At 38.0% G+C, this 24,758-nt stretch overlaps 1 protein-coding gene across 1 annotated transcript; it reads left to right on the top strand.

Moving 5' to 3' along the window:
• Positions 1 to 1,513: 1,513 nt before the first annotated feature.
• LOC108664469 (low-density lipoprotein receptor) lies at positions 1,514 to 21,653 on the top strand (the record flags this gene model as incomplete). The annotated part of the gene is made up of 11 exons (XM_018151059.2): positions 1,514 to 1,597; positions 3,910 to 4,013; positions 4,226 to 4,292; positions 4,606 to 4,753; positions 7,996 to 8,126; positions 8,449 to 8,595; positions 8,870 to 8,977; positions 9,283 to 9,408; positions 15,803 to 15,916; positions 16,429 to 16,539; positions 21,534 to 21,653. Coding segments are annotated over exons 2-11 (1,168 nt in total), but the record flags the coding sequence as incomplete, so codon positions are not given.
• Positions 21,654 to 24,758: the final 3,105 nt, after the last annotated feature.

The raw sequence follows: 24,758 nt of genomic DNA, 5'->3' as shown, positions 1-24,758 counted from the left end.
TGCAAGTCAAGTGGAATATTGTTGATTGCAAGTCAAGTTGAATATTGTTGATTGCAAGTCAAGTTGAATATTGTTGATTGCAAGTAAAATGAAAATTGTTGATTGCAAGTCAAGTGTAATATTGTTGATTGCAGGTCAAGTGGAGAATTTATTGTACACAGAATAGCTTCACTATCAGTGTTTATGGTAGCCCTGTACTAGGGTTTGAGTTTACAGTGTGGCAAGGCTATATGATTAGAATCCACGTTGTAACCATGCGTACAACTCAGATAAGATTTTAATAAATCTCTAAGGACTAAGTCCGGTTCTCTACCTGGCCTTACTGTCGATTACGCTTCTGACTCTGAGAAATACTTCAGTACAAAGAGTCTAATACTTTTGATTCTGAGAAATACTTCAGTACAAAGAGTCTAATACTTTTGATTCTGAGAAATACTTCAGTACAAAGTGTCTAATACTTTTGATTCTGAGAAATACTTCAGTACAAAGAGTCTAATACTTTTGATTCTGAGAAATACTTCAGTACAAAGAGTCTAAGACTTTTTCTCGTTCCGACGAGCTATCTTTTTTCGATGGTAAATAATAATCTGAAATTTTGTTGCAAGAATCCAGTATGATCGAAATTTGTTTACAAAACATTTTTAATTCAATTTCGTAATTCAAAAGTTATTTCGTTGAGTTCTGATAAGAAGATTGATTTTTTATTTTTTAACGGATCCGTTTTGCATTATGCAAAAGGTTTTCTGTTCGGATAAAGCGTTCAAAATTGAATACTTCCTCATAGCCACGTTTATATGGCGCAAGACCGTATTGCAATGTCAAGTTACCACCACTACCGTCATAGTAATATTAAAATCTTGTTATATTACAACAGTAATACATTAATTCAAACTCGTTCGGTCCTTCCTTTTATTGTTTGACGTATTATAAAGAGAAAGTCTGTACAATTTTATCTGGAACTTATTAACGTAAGATAAAATACAGAATAACGTGAGGGATAAAATACAGAATTGGAGTCCTTATATTATCAGTCTGCTTATATCGCAAGTTCATAAGGAATTTAAAAGCAAAGAAAACATCAAGCAAATTCACCATATCGATATTGAAAACGTTTCGGAGTCCACCTCCATCACCAGTTCGAAAAAACTAAAAATGAATAAAATCTTATTATTGTATTAATTAATGTATTAATTAATATTAATGTTAGGTCTTGTTTAGCTTTTATGTCTGTCTCAGAATTGGAGGTGATGTTAAGAGGTAGTTGACCTCCTTTAATATTGTTAGATGCTCAGCCAGTTAACAAGGCAATAAACCGACATTTATTGATCTCGAGCAATCAATCGTATGAGTGTGTGACGCAATCTGTGCGCTATATCATGAGACGGAACCTACTCAGACGTACGAAATTTCTCAATATCCAACGGATTAAGATAAGATAAGAAGCTCAGTCGTTATCAAGGCCTTATGAACTATGTCTATGATTCATTTCAGGTTCATATTGGAAGCGCACCTTCAGTGACACACAGTCACCTGACGTTGAAGTTGTCTACTCAGATTTCGTGCACAGCAAAGGATATTTTCAAAGCTCGAATAATCGGTATGTCAAATTCATTTGAAAATTATATTCCCACTTTAATTTTTTATCTCTACTTGATTTTAAAACATCATATAACTTGTGAGATCTTTAATTCCTGAGAATTAGATTAATTTGTCAGTTTTTTAACACATGTGCTTGCTCACATGCAACTACTCCAAATATCTTCAAATTTTGAATTTTTCAAAGATTGTGCTATTATATTTCGAGTTTATTTAATTATGCTGATTCATTCAAAGTTATAGACTGTTTAATTCACGTGCATTCTTCGTTAAATTTTCCCACACCTTCGAAGTTTTCTTCCTGAAATTGGGCCCACAGAATATCCACAGATATTTCCACTCTTTCATATCATTTCTGAACTCTAACACAAATGTAAATAATTAAATGAATTCGGCATTAAGACTGAATGGGATAGCCTGAAATAGCATCACAGATGCTCAGGAACTTCATGGTTAATGTTGATTTAAAATCTACAGCCGCAAAATCTTAAATTTCTCAGTCGCCAAACACACTTTGTACTATCCGGCTCATCTCAGCTTAATTTGAGTTACTTTCGTCAGTGAAAAATATGATGGATTGCAATAAATAAATATATGAAATTATTGTTTTTCAATCATCTACAACTTCTTGAATGCTGAAAAATATGAATACAACAGGCAGGGTTGATGCAGTTGGTCTACTAACGACTTCACGTCGTATAGCTCGTTCCAATTGTTCAACCTCTTGTAGTTTGGTAACTCAAACGAAACAACTATATATATTATTTCTGATTTATCAGTTATTTTAAACCAAACAAATGTCATTTAAGGGGACCGGCTTGGTGAAAAATAGAAAATTTTGACTTTTCCGCTTTCTTGGCTATCAATGATTCCGTAGCTGCTGAAAAGGCGCATCTAACGCAGCAAACCGCATGTAGGGGCGTGCTCTAGTTTTTGCGTAAAGCAATTTTAAAAATATATAAAATGAACATTTTTTTAGTAATATGTACAAAGATTTCCCTGAAATAAATATATATATATATATATATATATAAATCCTTAATCTCGTTAATTGCAAAGTGTTATCACTTGTTTGAAAGCTACAAACAAGACGCGGTCAACATGACTACATACCATGGATGTACATACAATACTTTTTGCGTAATGCAGTTTTGAACTTTAATAAAATGAGCATTTTATAACAATGCTTGCAATTTTTCTTTAAAAATGGTATTTATGGATCATTATTTACGTTAATTGCTAAGTATTTGCACTTGTTTGAAAGCTACAAAAGATGCGTGTTCAACAAAGCATATATAACGGATGTATGTACATGCAATATTATTTGCGTAATGCAGTTTTGAAGTTATATAAAATGAATATTTTATATATCTATAAGACTATATATATAATAAAGTCCAATTGATAGCTTATTATTCACGTTAAACTGGACAAGAATAAGTCTGAAGAAGCGTGCTGGTACCATAAATGCAAATAATTGGCAATGGGGAAGCTTGGGCTACAATATCAAGAATTATTTTTGCCATATTCTTCTTTTTTCAATAAATGTTACTTTATTTGGCTCCCCTGAACAATTTAAATATCCAAAAAATGCCATCTTAAAAACTTTATAAGTCCTAAAGTATTCAAGCTACAGCAATGAAAGAAATTTCATTCGAATCGCTACATACCTAGCGACTCTAGGAGCCTGTTTTTTTTATTTGTGCTTGGTTGGACTAATATATGGGGGGAGTAAAACTTTATAACTCCTACAGTATTCAAGCTACAGCAATGAAAGACATATCATTTGAATCGCTACATACCTAGCGACTCTAGGAGCCTGTTTTTTTTATTTGTGCTTGGTTGGACTAATATATGGGGGGAGTGGGGGTGGGGATGAGGGGTTGAGACATGTGGAAAAATCGGAATAACGCGCATAAAAGACGAATGATGACCAAAATCGAAAATCAGTGCTGAAGGGCCGCTTGATAATTTTCTTCCAAATCGAATGAAATGTCTCGATATTTTAGCATGTGATTTGCAAAAGTTATAAACTTTTTACAGTACACACTTTTTAACCGTTTTCTATTAATTTCACGTTTTCGTTCATTTTTCGAAAAATTCATACGAGAAAATTGTTTTTTAGTTTACATTTTACGTATGTGTGTGAAATTTCAGAAAGATCGATTGGTAAATGTATATGTACTTACGGGACCAAGTCGGTCCCCTATTTAAAGTTCAAGCAACATGTTCCGACAAAGTTAACTATAATATTTTTGAAGACTGTTCGATAGAAGTGAAATTCTCTGGGTGCTCGACGACAATTTTTTTCAGGCTCAAAGATGACGCCCAGCGGGACCATTAGGGGCGCTGCTCTGCTGGCGCTGCTGTGCCTGGTTCTGCAGTATGGCACAGTCTCAGCCTTCTGGAGCGTTGATGTAAGATCTTTTTACAGCACAATAACCTAATAATACAATCATAATTTAGTCGACTTACAGCCAATTATTCAACATTATTGTATAGACCACTTGTCTTCTTCCAAGATATTATCCAGAATATAAGTGCTCCGGCTGTATATGTATATATCAAATTCCAGTGCACGCTCATTGTTCTGTATGATGTAATATTTAATTTCCTTTGTCCTGGACAGGGCGTGTTCGGCTATCAAAATCTGCATAATTCGGCACTGGTCCGAGAGAAGCGAGCTGCTAGTTCGAGTGAGTGTTTTTTTTTCTTGAAATGAAACTAATTTTCATTCCGAAATTCGAGTGCGTTGTGCTGTAAGTGAGCAGAAGACGAACAGAAGACGAAGGTTTTTGAAAACCTTCTGGCTCATGAATTTCAGTAAAAAACACTCGAAAACTAGAAATGTCCCCATACCACATTTTTTCTAGGCACTAATTTCATTCTTAATGACGTTAAATTCTACAGGCTTGGTAACCAGAGTTCCCGTCAGTAAACAGAAAGTTAAATCATGTAAACATGCCTTTACACACTGCTAATTTCAACTTTCATTATGCCTCCTGCCAGATTCATACAACGCTATTCTACGCGTGAACTTCACATCGGTGATAAAGAACGAGACCGTTAGGAATCAAACTGTCGACTCCATTGTTCAAGAACTGCAGCAAAGTTTTGAGCTGAGATGGCCGGGAAGCGTTAAAGTGGAAGTAGAGAAGTGAGTTAAATTTAGATATTTTTTTAAATTTCCATTACGGGTTTAAGGACTTGCCTAGCATAATTTCAAGTAATACTATGGGTTATTCTGAACATCAAGCATTCCCAAGAACAGGAACGGGTATTCAAATTACAAAATACTGCATTGCGTGAACCGACAAGCCGACTAACCGGGCTGATCGGCAGATACATAAAACATATATAAAATATGCTTGTAATTGAGCAACTCAAGGATGAAATGAAGGAAATTGTTTCACACTTCTGAACAATGCCGACAATTGAATCAATTTCAGTCAATTAATGGATAAGACAATGAAAAAGGAAAATCACACATTAATTTCAGAGTAAAGAGTTTGCTGATGCTTGTTTGTCTTAATAGTCATGAATAAAATACGTCAAATACCGCGACTATTTTACACTTTTCCAGCATTGACTGAATACATTAAATAGCGCGTAAAATGGGATCGTAACCGTCGGCGCTATTAAGTGGTTAATTACTACCATCCCATACAACTGGCTATGCAGTCAACGGTTGTTACAATATTACATTAAATTATTAATAGTAGAGAGCTAGAGACATTTCAGACCTGCCTATATAGAACAGAATAATCGGTTTAATTACATCCAGAAACACAACTACTGCTGCTTTTAGATATGATTATTCTAATTCCGAAGTTCACCTGTAGTTTTGAACAACGACAACGTGTTATAGTGATAAAGTAACTATTTCGATGCCGTTGCCCTTCAAGGATTTACATTGGCTTAAGTTAAAAGAAATTTTGCAGTGTTGTATTGTGAAAATGAGACGAGTTTTCGTTCTAGTTCATGCAGCACGCAATAATATTTAAAAGTTTATTGTTGGTGATTTTTGGGTTTAGTTCCATATTTAAACACAACTCCAGAGCTGCTCCTTCTCCCCAGTGAGAAAGTCGTAAATTTGCTTATACCAATCTTTTACTTGTAAACACAAATTATATTGAAAAGATACTAAGAGGTAAGTGCCTAATAATATTGCAATTGTTTAGAGTATTCTGTGTATTAAGGCTGTTACACATGTCATTTTCAAAATAATGTCATTTCACAATTTCCTGACAACTTTCCACTAGAATTTGGGTAACTTGATACAAACATTTAAACAAATCACGAACATAGTGGAAAGTGATTGAGAGGTCTCTCAATATAGTTGTACGTAATTTAATTATACATAATTTGTTCACATAAACGTTGAGAATTTATGTTAATCAGGTCATAATATATGAAGCTGATATAACTAAAACAATACGTTCAATTTGGGCCAATCTCACCCCAGATCACGGTAATCTATAAATTGCATGCTGGCTGTCTTAAAATGATTTTGAAATGCTCACGANTTATTTTAAATGAAGTAATTCAACAAGAAACTCCAACGAGAACGGAGATGATAAATCCGCAAGGATATGATCACTCGAGGTTAAGCTTCAGCATTCAAGTTTTATTAATTTTCAATCTAGATTAAAATCAGAGCATCTCCCACTCCTCTGGTTGTTTATCAGATTCAATTGGCATAAAAAAATGGCAGTTTGACCAAGCAGTAGGTCTCTCGTTACAGCTTCAGGGAGGCAGGTAGGTAGATTCAGTGTTCCTGTTGGCTCAGGATTGGTCGAGAAGCAGTAATGACGTTGGCATGACGTAACGACGCAAGATACAAAAATTAAGTTCCACTGTGGCGCCAGAAAGTCGATACTGCAGAAAGAAATAAGAAACCTAGTCAAGACTAAACCGCAAGGAAATAAAATCTCACAACACAAATGTAAAGCCACAATATATATTCACTTTGATGCAGCAACTGACCTGAGGTTTTTAATGCTCAGTGTTGATACTTTCGGTAGAAGATACAAATTTAGGAAATTTAGAGGAAATCAGTAGAAGGGGTAGGAAGTTGGACTGAGAAATACAGAAAGAATAGTACGAGGTTCAACTACGTTTGAAATTAGATCAAAGACTTGAATTAGCATAGCACAATCCTCAGCAGTAAAATCTTAACAGCCTAATCGGATTTTGCACTACCCCGCTATCTGAATATACGTATCTTTGAATAGAACTTTGATAAAACTCGATTTGAATATAATTTTGATATAAATTTGAATAAAAGTAGTTATAAATTTGCGTATAGCTTTGAGATAATTAACGAGTTTAAATATACTTTAGTAATCTAATCGGACCAGCGGAGCTTTGATTTGCAATATTAAACAAACTCGATTGTGCTATTGAATTGAAAGACGTAGCCTTAAACTAACGTCCAACTTCCCACAGAAGAAAATTTGGCATATAGTTGATGCAACCCAAAAAAAGGAAAATTGACACGACATTCACGCAAACCTAGGGATAGAGAATCAGATTTGTAGGAAGGATTTTAGAGATACTTAATAACCGACGAGCATGTTGCTGTTGCATGTACTGATTCGTAGGAAACACTGGTCGACACTGGAACAACACGGAACAAAGTATACGGATTGGAAGCTCATTACGTAGGACTGATGGAATCTACCACTGCTCTGCACTGCATAAAATATGTGAATCTTTAGAGATTGTTCTCTCAGTGCCCGACATTGACTAGTCCGCACAGTCGAACAAAGGACGACAGCACTGCGATTCAAACAAATTACTTTATATTTATATACCCTGTATTATCATTGAATAATTAACCGAAATTTCAATAATTTTTGGTGAGAAATTTAGAATTTCTCACAATTGCAAGCCGGCTGTCTGAAAATGATTTTAAGCTGCTCACGATAAAAATTACCATACATATTTCAATGTTGAGGCGAAGTTTAGAATTGTCTTTTTCTCTGCCACGTACTTTATGTTGTTGTATCGGACGACTCGCGATATTCACAGTTACAGCTGTTTCAGTGTTTATTAAGCCGTAAGACTGTCGCCGATTCTTAACATCATAGAAAATTCACAGCTTGTTGCGGTCTCAAACGCCCAACTCACTTCTCCAACTTCGCTTTGCTTAACCGTCCGGCCTCCTCGCCGACTAGAAACTGGCGCAAAGAGACATGTGATAGAACCTCTTTGGTACTCTGAACTTTAACCACTTTGCCAGCCTGCCACCATTTCCTCGGTCTTTGTGCTGTTTTCTGTAAAATCTAGATTTGAAGCCAATAATTTGTTCTATGCTTTTATATATGCGATTTGCAATGCTTCGAATATCAGATAACGAATAAATACATTTCAACTACTTCGATTCGTCTTCCACAGAATATTTCCCAGAAGGGCTAGATTGGTGACCACCCTAAGCTACGACGACTCAGAGAGATGCGCTGAGTTCGAAAACTTCATCACTACGTTATCTGTTCTCAAGGGATACCCAGCTGACTTGGTGACGCCAGGCATGTTTCACCGTTCATTTTTGCTCTCTTTTTGGCTAGATTTAATAATTACATTGCAACGATGAAGCATAATTTCATATTGTTTGGAATTAAGAACGCTATTAGAAAGCTTAAATAATGAATTCTTAATCCTAATTTACTTTCATGGGAATTTAAATGTTTTACGCAATAATTTGCGAGTTTAATTGTCCCTGTTAGCCGAGTTGCTTGTGCTATGGTTGCCTCAGCCTGTGTAATTTAATCTGGCTTGATAAATCCATTAAAGCAACATTCAGTGCAGTAGAAGCATGGCAAGGTTATATTATTTTAATTGCCCGTGCAGGTGTTTGTACGAATAGCAAGAAGACCACGAAAGGCACAGTTTGTCCTGGCGAAACCGCAATAATTTGCAACGATGGAACATGCCTTATTGAAGAACAACTTTGTGACGGCAAGAATGACTGCGCGGACGGCAGTGACGAAGATTGTTGTAAGTCCATTATTCAAATTACTATTGAACTGTAAAATTTGCATTTGAGTTCGTATTGAATACAAAAATAAACAAAATTTGTACACACAAATATGTTTTGATCTTATTTACTGCACATAGCGGAAGTTTTGACCTCTGCTTCTGACTCAGTAAAATAATTTCGCACAGCTTTGCAATAAATAAAAGGTCCTCTTTCTTTTACCAGACGTAATTAGTTTTAAAAATTTATATTATTAGTCGCATAACAATCATCAATATAATCAATCATTGACAGATTGTTACGGGAATCACAAATGCAGCAGCGACAACAAGTGTATCAGTATTAATCTCGTCTGTGACACCGTCCTGGACTGTGATGACGGATCTGACGAACTAAATTGCCGTAAGTCAGGAGGAGGTATCTATAATAAGGGTAATAGGTAATAAGGGTAATAGGTAATAAGGGTAATAGGTATCTATTACTGCCTCTTAACTTGTACTCTTTTTTTTGCTAATAAATATTTGTATAGTTAATACTTGATAAACACTTTTCATGTAAGTATCACATATTTATTTCTACTTAATTAATTAATATAAAGGCTCACAAAATTTGAACTAATTCGTTCTTATTGTAGACACGACGAAGATAAATGAAACAGTAGACTCGTAAATTTAAAAAATTAAGTTACAGTTATATGAAAATCTCAGCATGTGGGGCGGGGCAACGATCATGTGAGGTTGGCTTTTATACAAGGACGTGCCGGAACGCCTCATTATTTTGTGACGGAAAACAAGATTGCCCTGGCAAAGAAGATGAAAACCCCGCAATCTGCGGTAAGTCTGGGGATTCAGTCCAATAACTCATCCCACACTTTTTATTATCATTCAATTTGAGAGAGTTTGCTTTGATGCGTTTGCGTGGGATGTCAGTTTAACGTGAGTAATATACTAACTGAATGCTCTCATAATAAGAACTAGTTCAATTTATTTCTTTTTAACTTCAGGCCATGCAATCCCTATGCCTCCCCATGTCAGTTAGATGCAACAAAACATCAGAGTGCCTCGGCGGGGAAGACGAACTAAATTGCACAGGTGAGAGAACTCTTGACGAAACTTGAACTCATTATAACATTTAGTTAAAGATTTTCCCCAGTATGTAGTGATAAAATCTGGGCCACCTTTGCAAACTAAATTATAATTTATTTTGTATAATTGTAATACTCAATGGAACCTCTGGTATAACGAAGTTCAATAAAATTAATACAGGGTCCGCCATATTTATGGCAACGCATGTTTTTGTTACTTCTCAATGAAACAAACGGGTGCATTGTGTCTTTATTGGATGAGCTAGTGGCCAAGAATTACCTAAACAATTCTCAGACATATTTATTCAATATGACCCTCCTTAATTTTAATGACGGCCTCCAATCTACGCGGGAAACCTTCACAGGAGACACTCAGCATTTCTTGAGGGATCAAGTCCCATTCTCGTGTCAATTTAGACTTCAAACTATCAAAAGAATCATGAGGTGTTCTGCAGACCCTACTCTCTAGAATAGCCCACACAGAAAAGTCGAGAGAATTCAAATCAGGGCTTCTTGAGGGCCATTAATTTTTGCTAATGAACGCTGGGATGTGTCCCTGAATCCAGTTTTGGGTCATGATTGAGCCATGTGATGGGGCAGAGTCATGTTGAAAACACCATGGTGAGCCGTTGAAGTGTTTAGGGGCCCAAGGTAACAACACAGCTTCCAAAATGTCCAAAATGTATCGCTGACTGTTCAATTTCACTCCTGAGGGGTCAAAAACGAGTTGGGACCTCCCAGTGGCGGTTACCGCAGCCCAAACCATCACGGACATGGGATTTTGACGTCGTGTTGCTGTTCTGGTTGCCACAGACCCATCCCGATTCCAAACTCTGTCATTTTGACGGTTAACGCTTTGTTCAATGTCAATTTGTTCTTCGTCACTGAACACCAAGTTGGGCAGCGTGCCATCCTCAGTGAGATCCAGAATGTGCTGGCATCTTTCGAGCCTCATTCGCTCATGACGGTCTGTTATTTCATGCCTTGTTTGCATTTTGTAAAGGGAGGTTTTGAAGTCATCTTTGAGGACTCTACGCATTGATGTCTGACTGACTCCTGCTTTTGCAGCCGATTTTGCAGCTGAGCGACGAGGGTTTCTCCTTAACTTCTCCCTCGTGTTTTTGACCAATTGTTCTGTTCGGACACTTCGTTTCCTTCATTGACCAGGTTGATTGCATGTTTCACCAGTTTAATTTAATTTTTTTACCACCTTCCACACAGTTTCACGACGAATTTGGAGCTTTTTTGCAATGACTGAATTACTCTCGCCCTTTTCATGAAGTGTTACAATTGCATTTTTATCTACTGCCATAAGTAATTGTAAATAAAGACACCTTAGACTTCTGCAATATAAAATAAATGAATTAATAGATGATATTACGCTTCATTATAAAAGAAAAGTCTCCTAGAAACCAATTTATTTTTAAATAGCAAACATCCGTTGCCATAAATAAAGCGGACCCTGTAGTTTAACCAAGTTCAAGGTTAACATGTGATGTACGTACTTTCGACACGGGTATTACTTTACCCAAGAATTTAGAACGCTGTTAGCTGAGAAAAGTAATTTTGCTTCAGTGAATATATGTGTAAACCAGGTTCGATTCAGTTTGTTGCATTTATCTTCTGACTAACTCACTTGCTCAATTCGTTTATGACGGAATGTTCTTAACCAATGATTATGTGGTCAATACCAGAATTAAATAAATATTGTAATTATTTGGACGTGTTTTTTGTGAGATTATTTGATTCAATTTTTTGCGGACCACACAGAAAAATAAATTTATATGACATACAAAATATATAAACGCTGTTCAAGTCAATATTCTCACAATTGCAGTCACAGGTTGCGGACCTGGAGAGATTCAATGTCGTGATGGACTCTGTATCCCCTGGGCGCTCTGGTGCGACGGCGCACCGAATTGCCAGGATGGCAGCGACGAGGCCAACTGCCTTGGTCGTGAGTACACTTTTCAGTGTATCTGTTAATATAATTCCATTGGATGTTTAAAGCATCATCATAACGCCTGTATTTTAGTTCTTGCCTTTCTCCCCTACCCATTGGCTTGTTACTAAGAGGACGCCGCCGCTACGAACCCGAACCCGAAGTGCTCGCCCCTGATGGATACAGGCTACTTGCAATAGACAAACCGAGGCATTAAATAAAATCAATCTGACACCCATAATACCCCTTGACCTGAAAGCCCAACGGGCAGTTTTGTTTGACAGCTGCATGGGCACAAACAGAACGCCTGCAGATCTTTCGAAACGCTTCGATGAATTTAGAAGCTAGAATTTTCACAAATTTTAGCTCAAATTAGCTAGATTTTTAAAATTTGAAGCTAAAACTTTAGCCCGATTCTATTTCATCCATGATGAAATACATTATTCGTAAACTTAATTGTTCTAGTCTACATTATTTAGATTAGAATTGATAAAGAAATGTAAATTCTGTTTTTCTATGCTCTACAGTCTACATAGTAATTGAAAATTGCCAATCCAGCAAATGGCTCATTGAGTATCATTTACTTTGTCACACAACATCACAATTTTCTTCCTCCTATGTCACCGAAGTTGCCTTCTTCAAAATTACTGCTTATCTCAGTTTTATTCGTCGCTGAACATTTTGTGCGGTATAAATTTAATTTAGTGGTTGTCTCACTTTCATCATAGCGCCTTTTACAAAAAAAATAATTTTATTATTCTGAATATGCTAAATACAGATGATAGCCAACGAACGTAACAAGAGTTTTTCGTACTTATGCAAACTATACTTTTGGCTAAATTTGTAAATAACTGGTTAACGGACCAATCTTTCCATGATTTGCATTAGTAGGAATTTATCTGAACACGTGTCATCGGGTCAAAATATGTAACATCAATGTCACACACCTGGTTTACAGAATGAATCAATTGCTTCCTTCACTGGCCCTAACAACCAATTTTCAATTATTTCTTATTGGTGCCACTCTCATGAGAGTCTTTAGTTTGAATTGGTTCTGATTTAGGAAGGACAATAATGATCAACCCAACAAAAGAAATGAGCGAGGGGATGATAATATTTACTGCAACTCTTACTAGTCCTAGCAACTATCGAGCACGCTCGCTATTGGAGGTGCGTCTTGCAAGGTTCATATACCTTCTCCTCCTGCTCGGTGCCGACATCAAACCAAACTCGGTCCCTATCATCTTGTACCCCACCTGCACCACGCATGTAACATCTTCTCGCATGGGTGGAGCATCTGTCCTGTGCAACAATTGCAGACGCTGGTTCCCCCTCAAGCGCACCTCACTTCCAACTCTTAGGCGCAATACTAGCAACTGATTCTGCTCGTTGTGCCTCCTATTGGCCAGCTCATCCGCGCCACAAATCCACCCGTGTACACCGATTAATCCCCACTCACCGGTGCGCTCCTCGACTCTTCTGCTGCTACCTGACCCCTGCCTGCGCCTTGGGCCTCCTTCTCCGTCGCGCCCAGTCTTTCCTGCTCGACCACAATCCAGCGCGCCGCTAATACGCCATCAAAATCTCAATATCCTACAACTCAACATTGATAGCCTACGCACCAAGCACGTCGAACTCAAAAACTCTCCCCTAATTTGCAGGAAGGTGTGGGAAGAAGAAGAATTAGAAAAAAATAATACAAATAAAATGAAGCCGTGCCGAAACCATATTGAACCGAAATTACCCTGGAACTTTGGAGCCCCAAAAACCACTGATTCGCGGGTCGCATGACTCAAAATGTATTGCGAGCACTATTATACTATGTTAAAAACACTTTGAAAAGTTGAAAGCCGGAAATTTCATGGATTTCTGCCATTATTTGCTAGATATTCAAAATTTAGAGCTACAGCTTCACCTCGATTCATTTCATCCGTGGAAAAACGTTTCATTTGTAACTAAAAATTTTTTGAGAGTATGAGTTTTTATTCAGAGTAGATTACAAGTTAGGAACGTAGTTGTATCTCCTTTTTCTCTACTCTCTAACTGACAATTATTATGGCAGCAGATTGTTCATAAAATAATATTTTCTTTATCACTCTTCAATCAAAATTTGTGTCCTCATCGTAATTAAGTAAGCCTTCTTGGAAATGACTGCTTATCTCAGTTTTATTGATAACTGAAAATTTTTGCAATATAAATGTAGTTTTGTGGTTGCTTATCCATGAACATTTTTTTTTTCAAAATACATTCGATAATCTGAAAATGCTAGACAGATGATAGCTGACATTCGTATTCAGAGTTCTATCGAACTTGTGCTACATATAGTATTGGCTAAATAACAGGAGAAGGGATAATTTTTCTGGATTTGCATTACGATGTTTTTAAATCAACTCGTGTCGAATGGTCAAAGTATTTACTCTCAATGTCACAGAAACCTTGTGTGCAATTTGATTTCACTGACTTCCTTCACATGCTCTTACAACCAATCTTTACTACATTCACATGAGAGGCGTTAGTTTGCAAGGTCTGGCTTGATAAATCCATTAAAGCAACATTTACTGCAGTAGAAGCAAGGCAAGATTCTATTATTTTAATTGCTCGTGCAGGTGTTTGTACGAATAGCACGAAGAGCACGGAGAGCACGAAAGGCACAGTTTGTCCTTTCGACGGCGCATGGAGTTGCAACGATGGATCATGCATTATTGACCTTCAAGTTTGTGATGGCGTTAATGACTGCGCGGACGGCAGCGACGAAGATTGGAACTCATGTGGTAAGTCCATTATTTCAATCATTATTGAACCGGTATGAATAAAAAAGTCAAGAATAATTTTTTCATGCACTCACTGAGCAACGTATCAATAAATAAGGAATGAAACGATTGATATGTGGAATAAATGTTAAGAAAAGAGCGAGGCCAAGGGTGCGAGCTCATCTGAGAAATTAATTAGAAAATGCTGATTTATCAATGTAAAAGTTTTTTGAATCTCACAATTTTTGGCCTGAGCTGCTGACACTTTTATCACATTATGAATGTGCATTATTCATAACGTTATTATATAGAATGAAAGATAAGTTCGATTACCCGTTCCATGAATAATCTGACTCAATAAATTGCCCTTGATTTGGAACTATGATTTGCATCTGAGTTTGTATTGTACACAAAAATGAGCAAATTTTGTACACACAAATATGTTTATTGATCTTTTTACTGCACATAGCGAAGGCTTTGACCTCTGCCTATGACTCAGGAAAATAATTTCGCACAGCTTTGCAATAAATAAAAGACCCTCTTCCTTTCACCAGACGTAATTAGTTTTAAAAATTTATATAATGAATCACAGAACAATCATCAATATAATCAATCACTGACAGATTGTTACGGGAATCACAAATGCAGCAGCGACAACAAGTGTATCAGTATCAATCTCGTCTGTGACACCGTCGTGGACTGTGATGACGGATCTGACGAACTAAATTGCAGTAAGTCAGGAGGGCGAGGTAATAGGTGTCTATTACTGTCTCTTAACTTGTACTCTTTTTTGCTAATAAATATTTGTACAGTTAATACTTGATAAACACTTTTCATGTAAGTATCACAGATTTATTTCTACTTAATTAATTCAATGGCTCACAAAATTTGAACTAATTCGTTCTTATTGTAGACACGACGAAGATAAATGAAACAGTAGACTCATAAATTTAAAAAATTAAGTTACAGCTTATATGAAAATCTCAGCATGTGGGGCGGGGCAGCGATCTTGTGTGGTTGGCTTTGCAAGTAACAGCTTTTATACAAGTACGTGCCGGAACGCCTCATTATTTTGTGACGGAAAACAAGATTGTCCAGGCAAAGAAGATGAAAACCCCACAATCTGCTGTAAGTGTGGGGATTCAGTCCAATAACTCATCCCACACTTTTTATTATCATTTAATTTGGGAGAGTTTGCTTTGATGCGTTTGCGTGGGATGTCAGTTTAACGTGAGTAATATACTAACTGAATGCTCTCATAATAAGAACTAGTTCAATTTATTTCTTTTTAACTTCAGGCCATGCAACGAAAGACTCGTGAGCACGATGATTAAGTAGTTCATAATCTTACATGAACCATTCATAAATTATCCAGCGTCAAAATTTAACTCATGCAAGTTATCGATGCGAGCCATTGATGCATACGTTAATGCGGTTTACGATGTGTGCAGGTTGCAATACAACAGACAAATACAGATGTCCTCTTAGTCGCGAGTGTCTTGATCTCACGCAAGTCTGTAACAACAAAACAGAATGTTTGGACGGCTCCGATGAAGCTAACTGTAGTAAGTTTAATTCTTGTGTGCATTCACTTGTAAAAAAAAGTTGGTACATGTCAAGGTTGCACAAAACATTCGTGAAAGAAGGAGATCTCGATATCTTTTAGATCATCATCAATCGTTGGATAGGATAAACTTTCTTTTCATAGTTGGCGTAATAATTTTCAATTTCTCCGATTTTACTTTTAGATTGCTCATTTAAATTTTTATTATATTATTTTATGAAATATCTCCTAGAGGTCATAATTCTTCCATAATAATTAAATGATTTAATTTAGTAATGCGTTCCCAATTCCAAGTAATTCTACCTAAAGAAACTGCATCTAATTTCTGGATGAGAGCACCCATCTAATTCTTGAATGAGGCTGAGGAAGATAAATGAGAAAGAAAAATACCTCTACATACATGATAACAAAACACTTTGTTTCAGCAGCCTGCAAGCCGGACGAGTTCGCGTGCGGCTCCCTATGCCTCCCCATGTCAGTTAGATGCAACAAAACATCNACACTTTGTTTCAGCAACCTGCAAGCCGGACGAGTTCGCGTGCGGCTCCCTTTGCCTCCCCATGTCAGTTAGATGCAACAAAACAGCAGAGTGCCTCGGCGCGGAAGACGAACTAAATTGCACAGGTGAGAGAAATTTTGACGCAACTTGAACTCATTGTAACATTTAGTTGAAGATTCTTCCCTTTTTTGCAAAAATATGTGGAAAGTAACATAACATAAAAATAAAGCCATGCCCAAACGCATATTGAACCGAAAACTTCCTAGTACATTGGAGACCCGAAAAAACTTTGGTTCGCGTATCGGAAAACGCAGAATGTATTGCGTGTATTATTATTCTCCGTTGAAAGCTCTTTGATGAGTCGAAGGCTAGAATTTTATGTATTTTAGCATTAAATGGCTAGAAATTCCAAATTTACAGCCACAGCTTCAGCTCGGTTTATTTCACCTTTGAAGAAATATATCATTTGCTTATTAAATTATTCTAAATTATATTATATAGAGTGAATTAGGAAGTTAGGAACAAAGCTGTAGTTTCTTTATTCTTTACTATTTGATTGATTATTATAATGACAGCAGATTTCCTTGAATAATCATTAATCGAATTTTTTTCTCCCTATGTGATTAAATATGCCTTCTTAAAAATGACTGCTTATCTCAGTTTTATTGATAACTGTAAATTTTGCGATGCAAATATAGTTTTGCGGTTTCTTCTTTATGAACACTTTTTTAAATAAATTCTATCGTCTGAAAATGTCACTGACAGATAATTGTTGACATTCGTTACCAGAGTTTTATCGAACTTATGCTAGATATAGTATTGGTGAAATGTGCAAATAACAGGAGGAGGGATAATTTTTTCTGGATATGCATTACGATGTTTTAAATGAACCCGGTTTGAAAGGTCAAGGTATTTGCTCTCAATGTCACACTAGCCTGGTTTACAATTTTATTTCACTAACTTTCTTCACAAGCTCTAACAACAAATCTTGAAATAATTCATGTTTGCGCCATCCTCATGAGAGTTCTTGGCTTACATTGTTTCTGCTTCGGCATGCGCAGATAAATTTTAAACCTAAGAAACGAAAGAAGTTAAAAGATGATACATATAACATTGAACTTTTTCGTTTCGCGACTATTGAGCAGATAATAAAGCACATAAACTATTATTCAATAAATAGGTATATAGAGATACCGTCACATTACAACGCCTCCAACACAACTAGTGAGCGTTGTTGCAGCTTATATTGGTAAATTTGCAAAATCGTTATTTCCGTTTTGTTCTCGAACCTTTTGCACCTCCGACGTTCTATTCTATTGAATGGAAATAATGAGTTAAAATTTACGAAAATGCTGTCTAGTCGTTTATGTATAAAATAGCCAAGGTCATAGGTGAAATATTATTATTGATATTAGTTATTATTATAATAATAATTATAACTACCGGATAAAAATTTGTAGCTTATTTACTTATTTCAAACATTTTGGATGTTAAATGCTCTTATGACGAAACATATCAGCTTCCTGCCTGGCACGCATGAAGGCGCCGATTAAAAAAGTTCGCTTGATGCAATTGAAATTCGGTGGGACGAACCCCCAATGACGTGCTCGGTCGTTATTTTTATTTGTCATGTAAATATGTGTCAAATGTTTAATTATAACATCTATTAAAAGGGTTTTTAACGAATATAAACTCTGGTATAGTATACAACCTCTGGTGTAACTGGGTTCAATAAAATTAATAGTTTGAACAAGTTCAAGGTTAACATCTGAAGTACTTTCGGCAGGTATTATTTTACTCAAGAATTTACACCGCTGTTTGCCGAGGAAAGGAATTTGGCTTCAGTGAATTCCTTTTGTTGGCCATTTTTTTGCGGTACAAATTTAATTTAGTGGTTGTCTTACTTTCATCAGCACGTTTTTAAAATAAATTTATTATTTTGAATATTCTATAGAGAGATGATAGCTGACAAACATAAGGAGAGTTTTTAGCGCATTTTCTCATATATTAAAAAATGCACTATTGTGCTCGCCATGTCCGTCTGTCTGTTCACGTTTTCGTCGACGAGAAAATGCGCTTTCTGTCACTCACTGCAGGGAGTACTGAGTTACATTTTTCTAACTTATGCAAACTATACTATAATAGTTTTGGCTAAATTTGCAAATAATTGGTTAAAAGACTAATTTTTCCATGATTTGCATCTGTAGGAATTTATCTCAACACGTGTCACAGGGTCAATATATGCAACATCAATATCACACTTACCTGGTTTACAAAATGAATCCATTGCTTCCTTCACTGGACCTAACAACCAGTGATGGAAGCAATGCAACAACCATAATTGCGACACCCTCATGAGAGCCTTTGGTTTGAATTGTTTCTGCATTGGTGAGGACATAAATGATCAACGTAACAAAAGAAACGAGCGAGGTGATGATAATATTTAGTGTAACTCTACTAGTCTTAGCAACTATCGAGCACGCTCGCTATTGGGGGCGCGTCTACGTCGTGGCAAGACCCCTCTGGGAGGGCTAAATTGCCTCCACTTCAACTTCACTGCGGAGCCGTAGGGAGATGGCTCCTAAGAGTGTTGCGTCTTGTGAAACGTTACCCGGTTGGCTTGAACCAACGTTTTTTTCTGATGGAGGACTTGGAAACCCGGCTGCAAGGTCACTGTACCTTCACCTCTTGCTCGGTAACGACATCAAACCAAACTCGGGACATGCCCCAAACTCACCTAATGCCCCCACCTGCACCACGCGTATAACATCTTCTCGCGTGGGTGGAAGATCTGTCCTGAGCAGCAATTGCAGACGCTGGTTCCCCCTCAAGCGCACCTCACTTGCAACCCTTAGGCGCAATACTAGCAACTGGTGCTGCTCGTTGTTCCTTTCATTGGCCAACACATCGGCGCCGCAAATCCACCCGTGTTCACCGGTTTCCACTCGTCGGTGCGCTCCCCTACTCTTCCGTTGCTACCTTGACCCCTCCCTCGCCTTGGGCCTTCCTCTCCATCTCGTCCAGTCTCACCTGCTCGACTACAAGCCAGCACAACGCCATTCCACCATCAAATCCTCGAAACTCAACATAGCCTGCACACCGTCATTCCATCTTCAAAACCTCATACAACTCAACATCGATAGCCTACGCATCAAGCACGTCGAACTCAAATTATGCACGGACTCCAGAAAAATTCACGTCGCATCATAGAGTCGCGGTTGAGCCGTGTCACAAGACAGACGTGCGTGCTGCGCGGGCTCACAGCTTGCCTTTTCACTATGCGGTTGAACTGTATTAACACATTTTGTATTACTGAATGACTTGAAATGAAGTCAGTGAAAGAGAATGCAAACAGATAGTGGAAGCAAGTAACTAGCGGTTCCCTGTTTTTCATGCTGAAAAACGAGGGTAAATCTAGTGAGTGATGACACCTTGTGTCGAAGATAGGCGAAGTGCCTTCTGTTAAGACTACTTCCTTGAATCGAGCTCCGTCAACTTCACCCTTGCCCCTCCGTCTACCTCTACGCTGCCCGCCGTCTAGGGACCCTTATCCTGCCCTTCACCCTTTCTACCCCTCTGTCGCGAGCCCTTCATTCCCTCAGCCCACTTCTCTCCCCTCGCTCAGCTGTTCAGCTGAATCTCCTTGCTCAGCAGGAGTCGTAATATTTGACGGAACTTTAACTCTACTCAAAGAGTTATATCAAAATTGTGTTTTCTCCGTGCATTGTATTATTAATTTCCAATTCTGTTTGAAATATAATTTTAACTTCAACCCTACTCAAATCAATTCAGTTTCAAACTTGTGTTTTCCTCCGTGCATTGTACGTTGGCTGGGCAGAGAAAAAAAAGGTAGGAGAAAAGCCTTCTAGTTCTGCTAGACAAAAGGCTAAAATCAAATCAGCTAAGTCAGAGATGAAAGTTTGAAAACACTGCAAAGAGATCTCTGTGAGCGAGGCAGATCAGACAGTCATCTGTGAACGCTGCGAAGACTTCATTTGTATCAGCTGCTCGAATGCTCGAAGTTGAGCTCTGACGAATACTTGTTTCTCCATAAAACTAAATTACTTCATTGGTTTTGTCGTGACTGCAAAGAACCAACTATTTGTATTCGAAAAAGCGAAAAAACGGTGGAAGAGCAAGGCAATGAGACGAAATCGTTGAATGATGTAGTAAACGCCTTGAGTGAGATGGTGCGCTCGCTGAGTGAAAAATTGAGCTCGCTTTTCAATGATCGAGCCTCATTCGTTCATGAAGGTCTGTTAGTTCATGCCTTGTTTGCATCTTGTAAGGGAAGGTTTTGAGGTCATCTTTGAGGACTCTATACGCATCGTTGTCAGACTGACTCCTGCTTCTGCAGCCAATTTTGCAGCTGAGCGACGAGGGTTTCTCCTCAACTTCTCCCTCGTGTTTTTGATCAATTGTTTTGTTCGGACACTTCGTTTCCTTCCTTGACCAGGTCGATTGCATGTTTTACCAGTTTAATTTATATTTTTTACCACCTTCCACACAGTTTCACGACGAATTTGGAGCTTTTTTGCAATGACTGAATTACTCTCTCCCTTTTCATGAAGTGTTACAATTGCATTTCTATCTACTGCCATAAATAATAGTAAATAAAGACACCTTAGACTTCTGCAATATAAAATAGATGAATTAATAGATAAAATTAAGCTTCATTATAAAAGAAAAGTCTCCTTGAAACCAATTTATTTTTAAATAACAAACATCCGTTGCCATAAATAAACCGGACCCTGTAGTTTAACCAAGTTCAAGGTTAACATGTGATTAACTTTCGACACGGGTATTACTTTACTCAAGAATTTAGAACGCTGTTTGCTGAGAAAAGTAATTTTGCTTCAGTGAATATATGTGCAAACCAGGTTCGATTCAGTTTGTTGCATTTATCTTCTGACTAACTCACTTGCTCAGTTTATGACGGAATGTTCTTAACCAATGATTATGTGGTCAATACTAGAATGAAATAAATATTGTAATTATTTAGACGTGTTTTTTTGTGAAATTATTTGATTCAATTTTTTGCGGACCACAAAGAAAAATAAATTTATATGACATTCATAATATATAAACGCTGTTCAAGTCAATATTCTCACAATTGCAGTCACAGGTTGCGGGCCTGGGGAGATTCAATGTCGTGATGGACTCTGTATCCCCTGGACGCTCTGGTGCAACGGCGCACCGAATTGTCATGATGGCAGCGACGAGGCCAACTGCCCTGGTCGTGAGTACACTTTTCAGTGTCTCTTTCTATATAATGGATGTTTTATATATTAAACATCCTTTGGATGTTTAATTCATCATCAATATACCCATATTTTCGCTCTCGCCGTTCTCACCAACCCTATGGCTCGCCCCTGAAGTATACAGGCTACTTGCAGTGGACAAACCGAGGCATTAAATAAATTCAATCTGTCACCCATAATACCCCTTGACCTGATGGCTCAACGAGCAATTTTTTCTGACAGCTGCATGGGCACAAACAAAACACGCAAGATTTTTTGAAACGCTTCGATAAATTTAGAAGCTGGAATTTCCACAAATTTTTTCTGAAATTGGCTAGATTTTTTAAATTTAAAACTAATACTTTAGCTCAATTTTATTTCATCTATGATACAATACATTATTCGTAAATTTAATTGTAATATTCATATTCTACATTATTTAGAAAAGATGACATAAAGAAATGTAAATACTGTTTTTCTAGTCTATACACTGTAATTGATAATTGCTAATCTTGCAAATGGTTTATTAAGTATTATTTTCTTTGTCGCGCGACAGACAGAATTTTCTTCCACCTATGTCACCGAAGTTGCCCTCTTCAAAATTACTGCTTATCTCAGTTTTATTCTTTGCTGAGCGTTTTGTGCGGTAAAAATTTAGTCTAGTGGTTGTCTCACTTCCATCGGAAAGTTTTTGCAAAAAATAAATTGTATATTTTGAATATGATATAGAGTATAGGCAGATGATAGCTGAAAAACGTACCGAGAGTTTTTTCGTTCTTATGCAAACTATAGTTTTGGCTACATTTGTAAATAACTGGTTAAAGGATAAAATTTTCCATGATTTTCATTAGTAGGAATTGGTTTACACAATGAATCCATTGCTTCCTTCACTGGCCCTAACAAACAATCTTTAATTATTTCATATTTGCGCCACTCTCATGAGAGTCTTTGGTTTGAATTGTTTCTGCTTTGTTGAGGACATAAATGGTTAACCTAACAAAATAAATGAGCTAGGGGATGATAGTATTAACTATAACTCTACCAGTCTAAGCAACTATCGAGCACGCTCGCTATTGGGGGCGCATCTACGTCGTGGCGAGACCCCTCCACTTCAAACTCACTGCAGAGTGGTTGGGAGATGGCTCCCCAGTTTTGCGTTCTGGGAGGCACTACCAGTAGGCTTGGAGCAACGATTTTTTCTGATGGGGGACTTGAAGACCCGGCTGCAAGGTCCTTCTACCTTCTCCTGCTCGGTGCCGACATCAAATCAAACCGGGCCCTATCACCTTTTGCCTCAACTGCACCACGAGTCTAACATCTTGCACAGGTGGAGGATCTGTCTTGAGCAACAATAGCAGTCGCTTGTTCCACCTCAAGTGCATTTTGCTTCCAATCCTTAGACCTAAAAGCAGCAATTAGTCCTGCTCGTTGTGCCTTCCATTGGCCAACACATCAGCGCCGCAAATCCACCCGTTTACACCGGTTCCCACTCGCCGGTGCGCTCCCCTACTCTTCCGCTGCTACCTGACCCCTGCCTGGGTCTCGGGCCTTCCTCTCCGTCTCGCCCAGTCTCTCCTGCTCGACCACAAGCCAGCACACCGCCAATCTACCATCACAACTTCAACATCCTACCACTCGACACTGATAGCCTACGCATCAAGCACGTCGAACTCAAACTATACATGCACTCCAACGAAATTTACGTCGCCATCATACAAGAGACAAAGCTCAGGCACTTGCACAAGACACCATCCATCCCAAACTACACTGCCATAAGATAGGATAGGCAACAGGAGCAATGTGGTGGATTAATTTCATATATCCACCATAATATAGCCTACTTGGAGAAAACACAGCACATCAGAACCCTAACACAACTCGACAGGCAAGCAGGACTACAAGCATTTCACATCCAGACAGGTTACAAAAAAATAGATTACCCTCACCAACATTTACATTCCTCCAGAACACTCACTGGGTTTACCGGACCTCTGCACTCCCACACTGCAAGCATTAAATACGCTACCAGACCTGATTCCTGGAGGTGACTTCAAGGCGAAGCATTCAGACTGGTACAACCCATGATACACCATTGCTCGAAGGCTGGAGATCTGCAACCAACTAGATCTGCTTTTCATTCTAAACAATACACTCACTCCCACTCACATACCACATCAAGCCTTATATAGACTTACCTCCCCAGACATCACCTTCTGCCTGCCATCACTCTCACACAGGACTTCCTGGAGAGCGTAAACGGACCTCTCATATGACCATTTACCCATTATCATCACACTGCTTCCCACCAAAGGCACCAACCTGCACACTTAGCAAACCATTCGCAATTACAAGTGAAGCTCCTGGAAAGACTTCTCCAGGGAAACAAAGGTCCACTTTCGGGAGCTGAACACAATACCCATCACCAACATTGACCACGCCCTCACCCACTGCAACACCGTCATGACCGAGGATCGAAGACAAGAAATGTGTACCCAAGGTCAACAGGAAAAATTACAACCCTAATTTCACACCTGACATCTCCCGTCTCATTCGAACTCGCAACAACCTACGACGCACACCAACACCACACTCACAGGCAACTATAGAACACAGCCATGAATTAAGTGAAAAAAAAAACTTAATAATTAATAAACAAGCAGCTCTGGGTAGAGCTTGCGGTGATACTAAACCTAACACTAACTCCTCAAAACTATATAGAACAATCCGCAGCCTCACTAACTCCAACAGTGGCCTCACCCCATCTCACTCAGCTATTACCACCTATTACCACCAGCAGTCCAACATATTGATAAATCATTATGCCAGCTGCAGTCACCTCCCCAAACATAGGGCAGACATACAAATTCACAGGTGCAAGCACAAATTCCCACTAGACAACAATTACATCTTAGCCAAAACATCCGACATCTCACGCGTCATAAAATAGCTCAACAATTATTCAGCAATTGGGCATGACAACATCTCTAGCATTCATCTTAAGTACCTCGGCCCGCATGGTATCACCACTCTCACAAATATGGCTAACTTTTTATACGCACACTGCATTATATCATCAATCTGGGAACTTCAAAATCATAACCCTC

This window comes from Hyalella azteca, unplaced genomic scaffold, assembly GCF_000764305.2.
Source record: "Hyalella azteca isolate HAZT.00-mixed unplaced genomic scaffold, Hazt_2.0.2 contig12552, whole genome shotgun sequence".
Classification (NCBI taxonomy): Eukaryota; Metazoa; Arthropoda; class Malacostraca; order Amphipoda; family Hyalellidae; genus Hyalella; species Hyalella azteca.
This window is presented reverse-complemented; position numbering and strand designations above follow the sequence as displayed.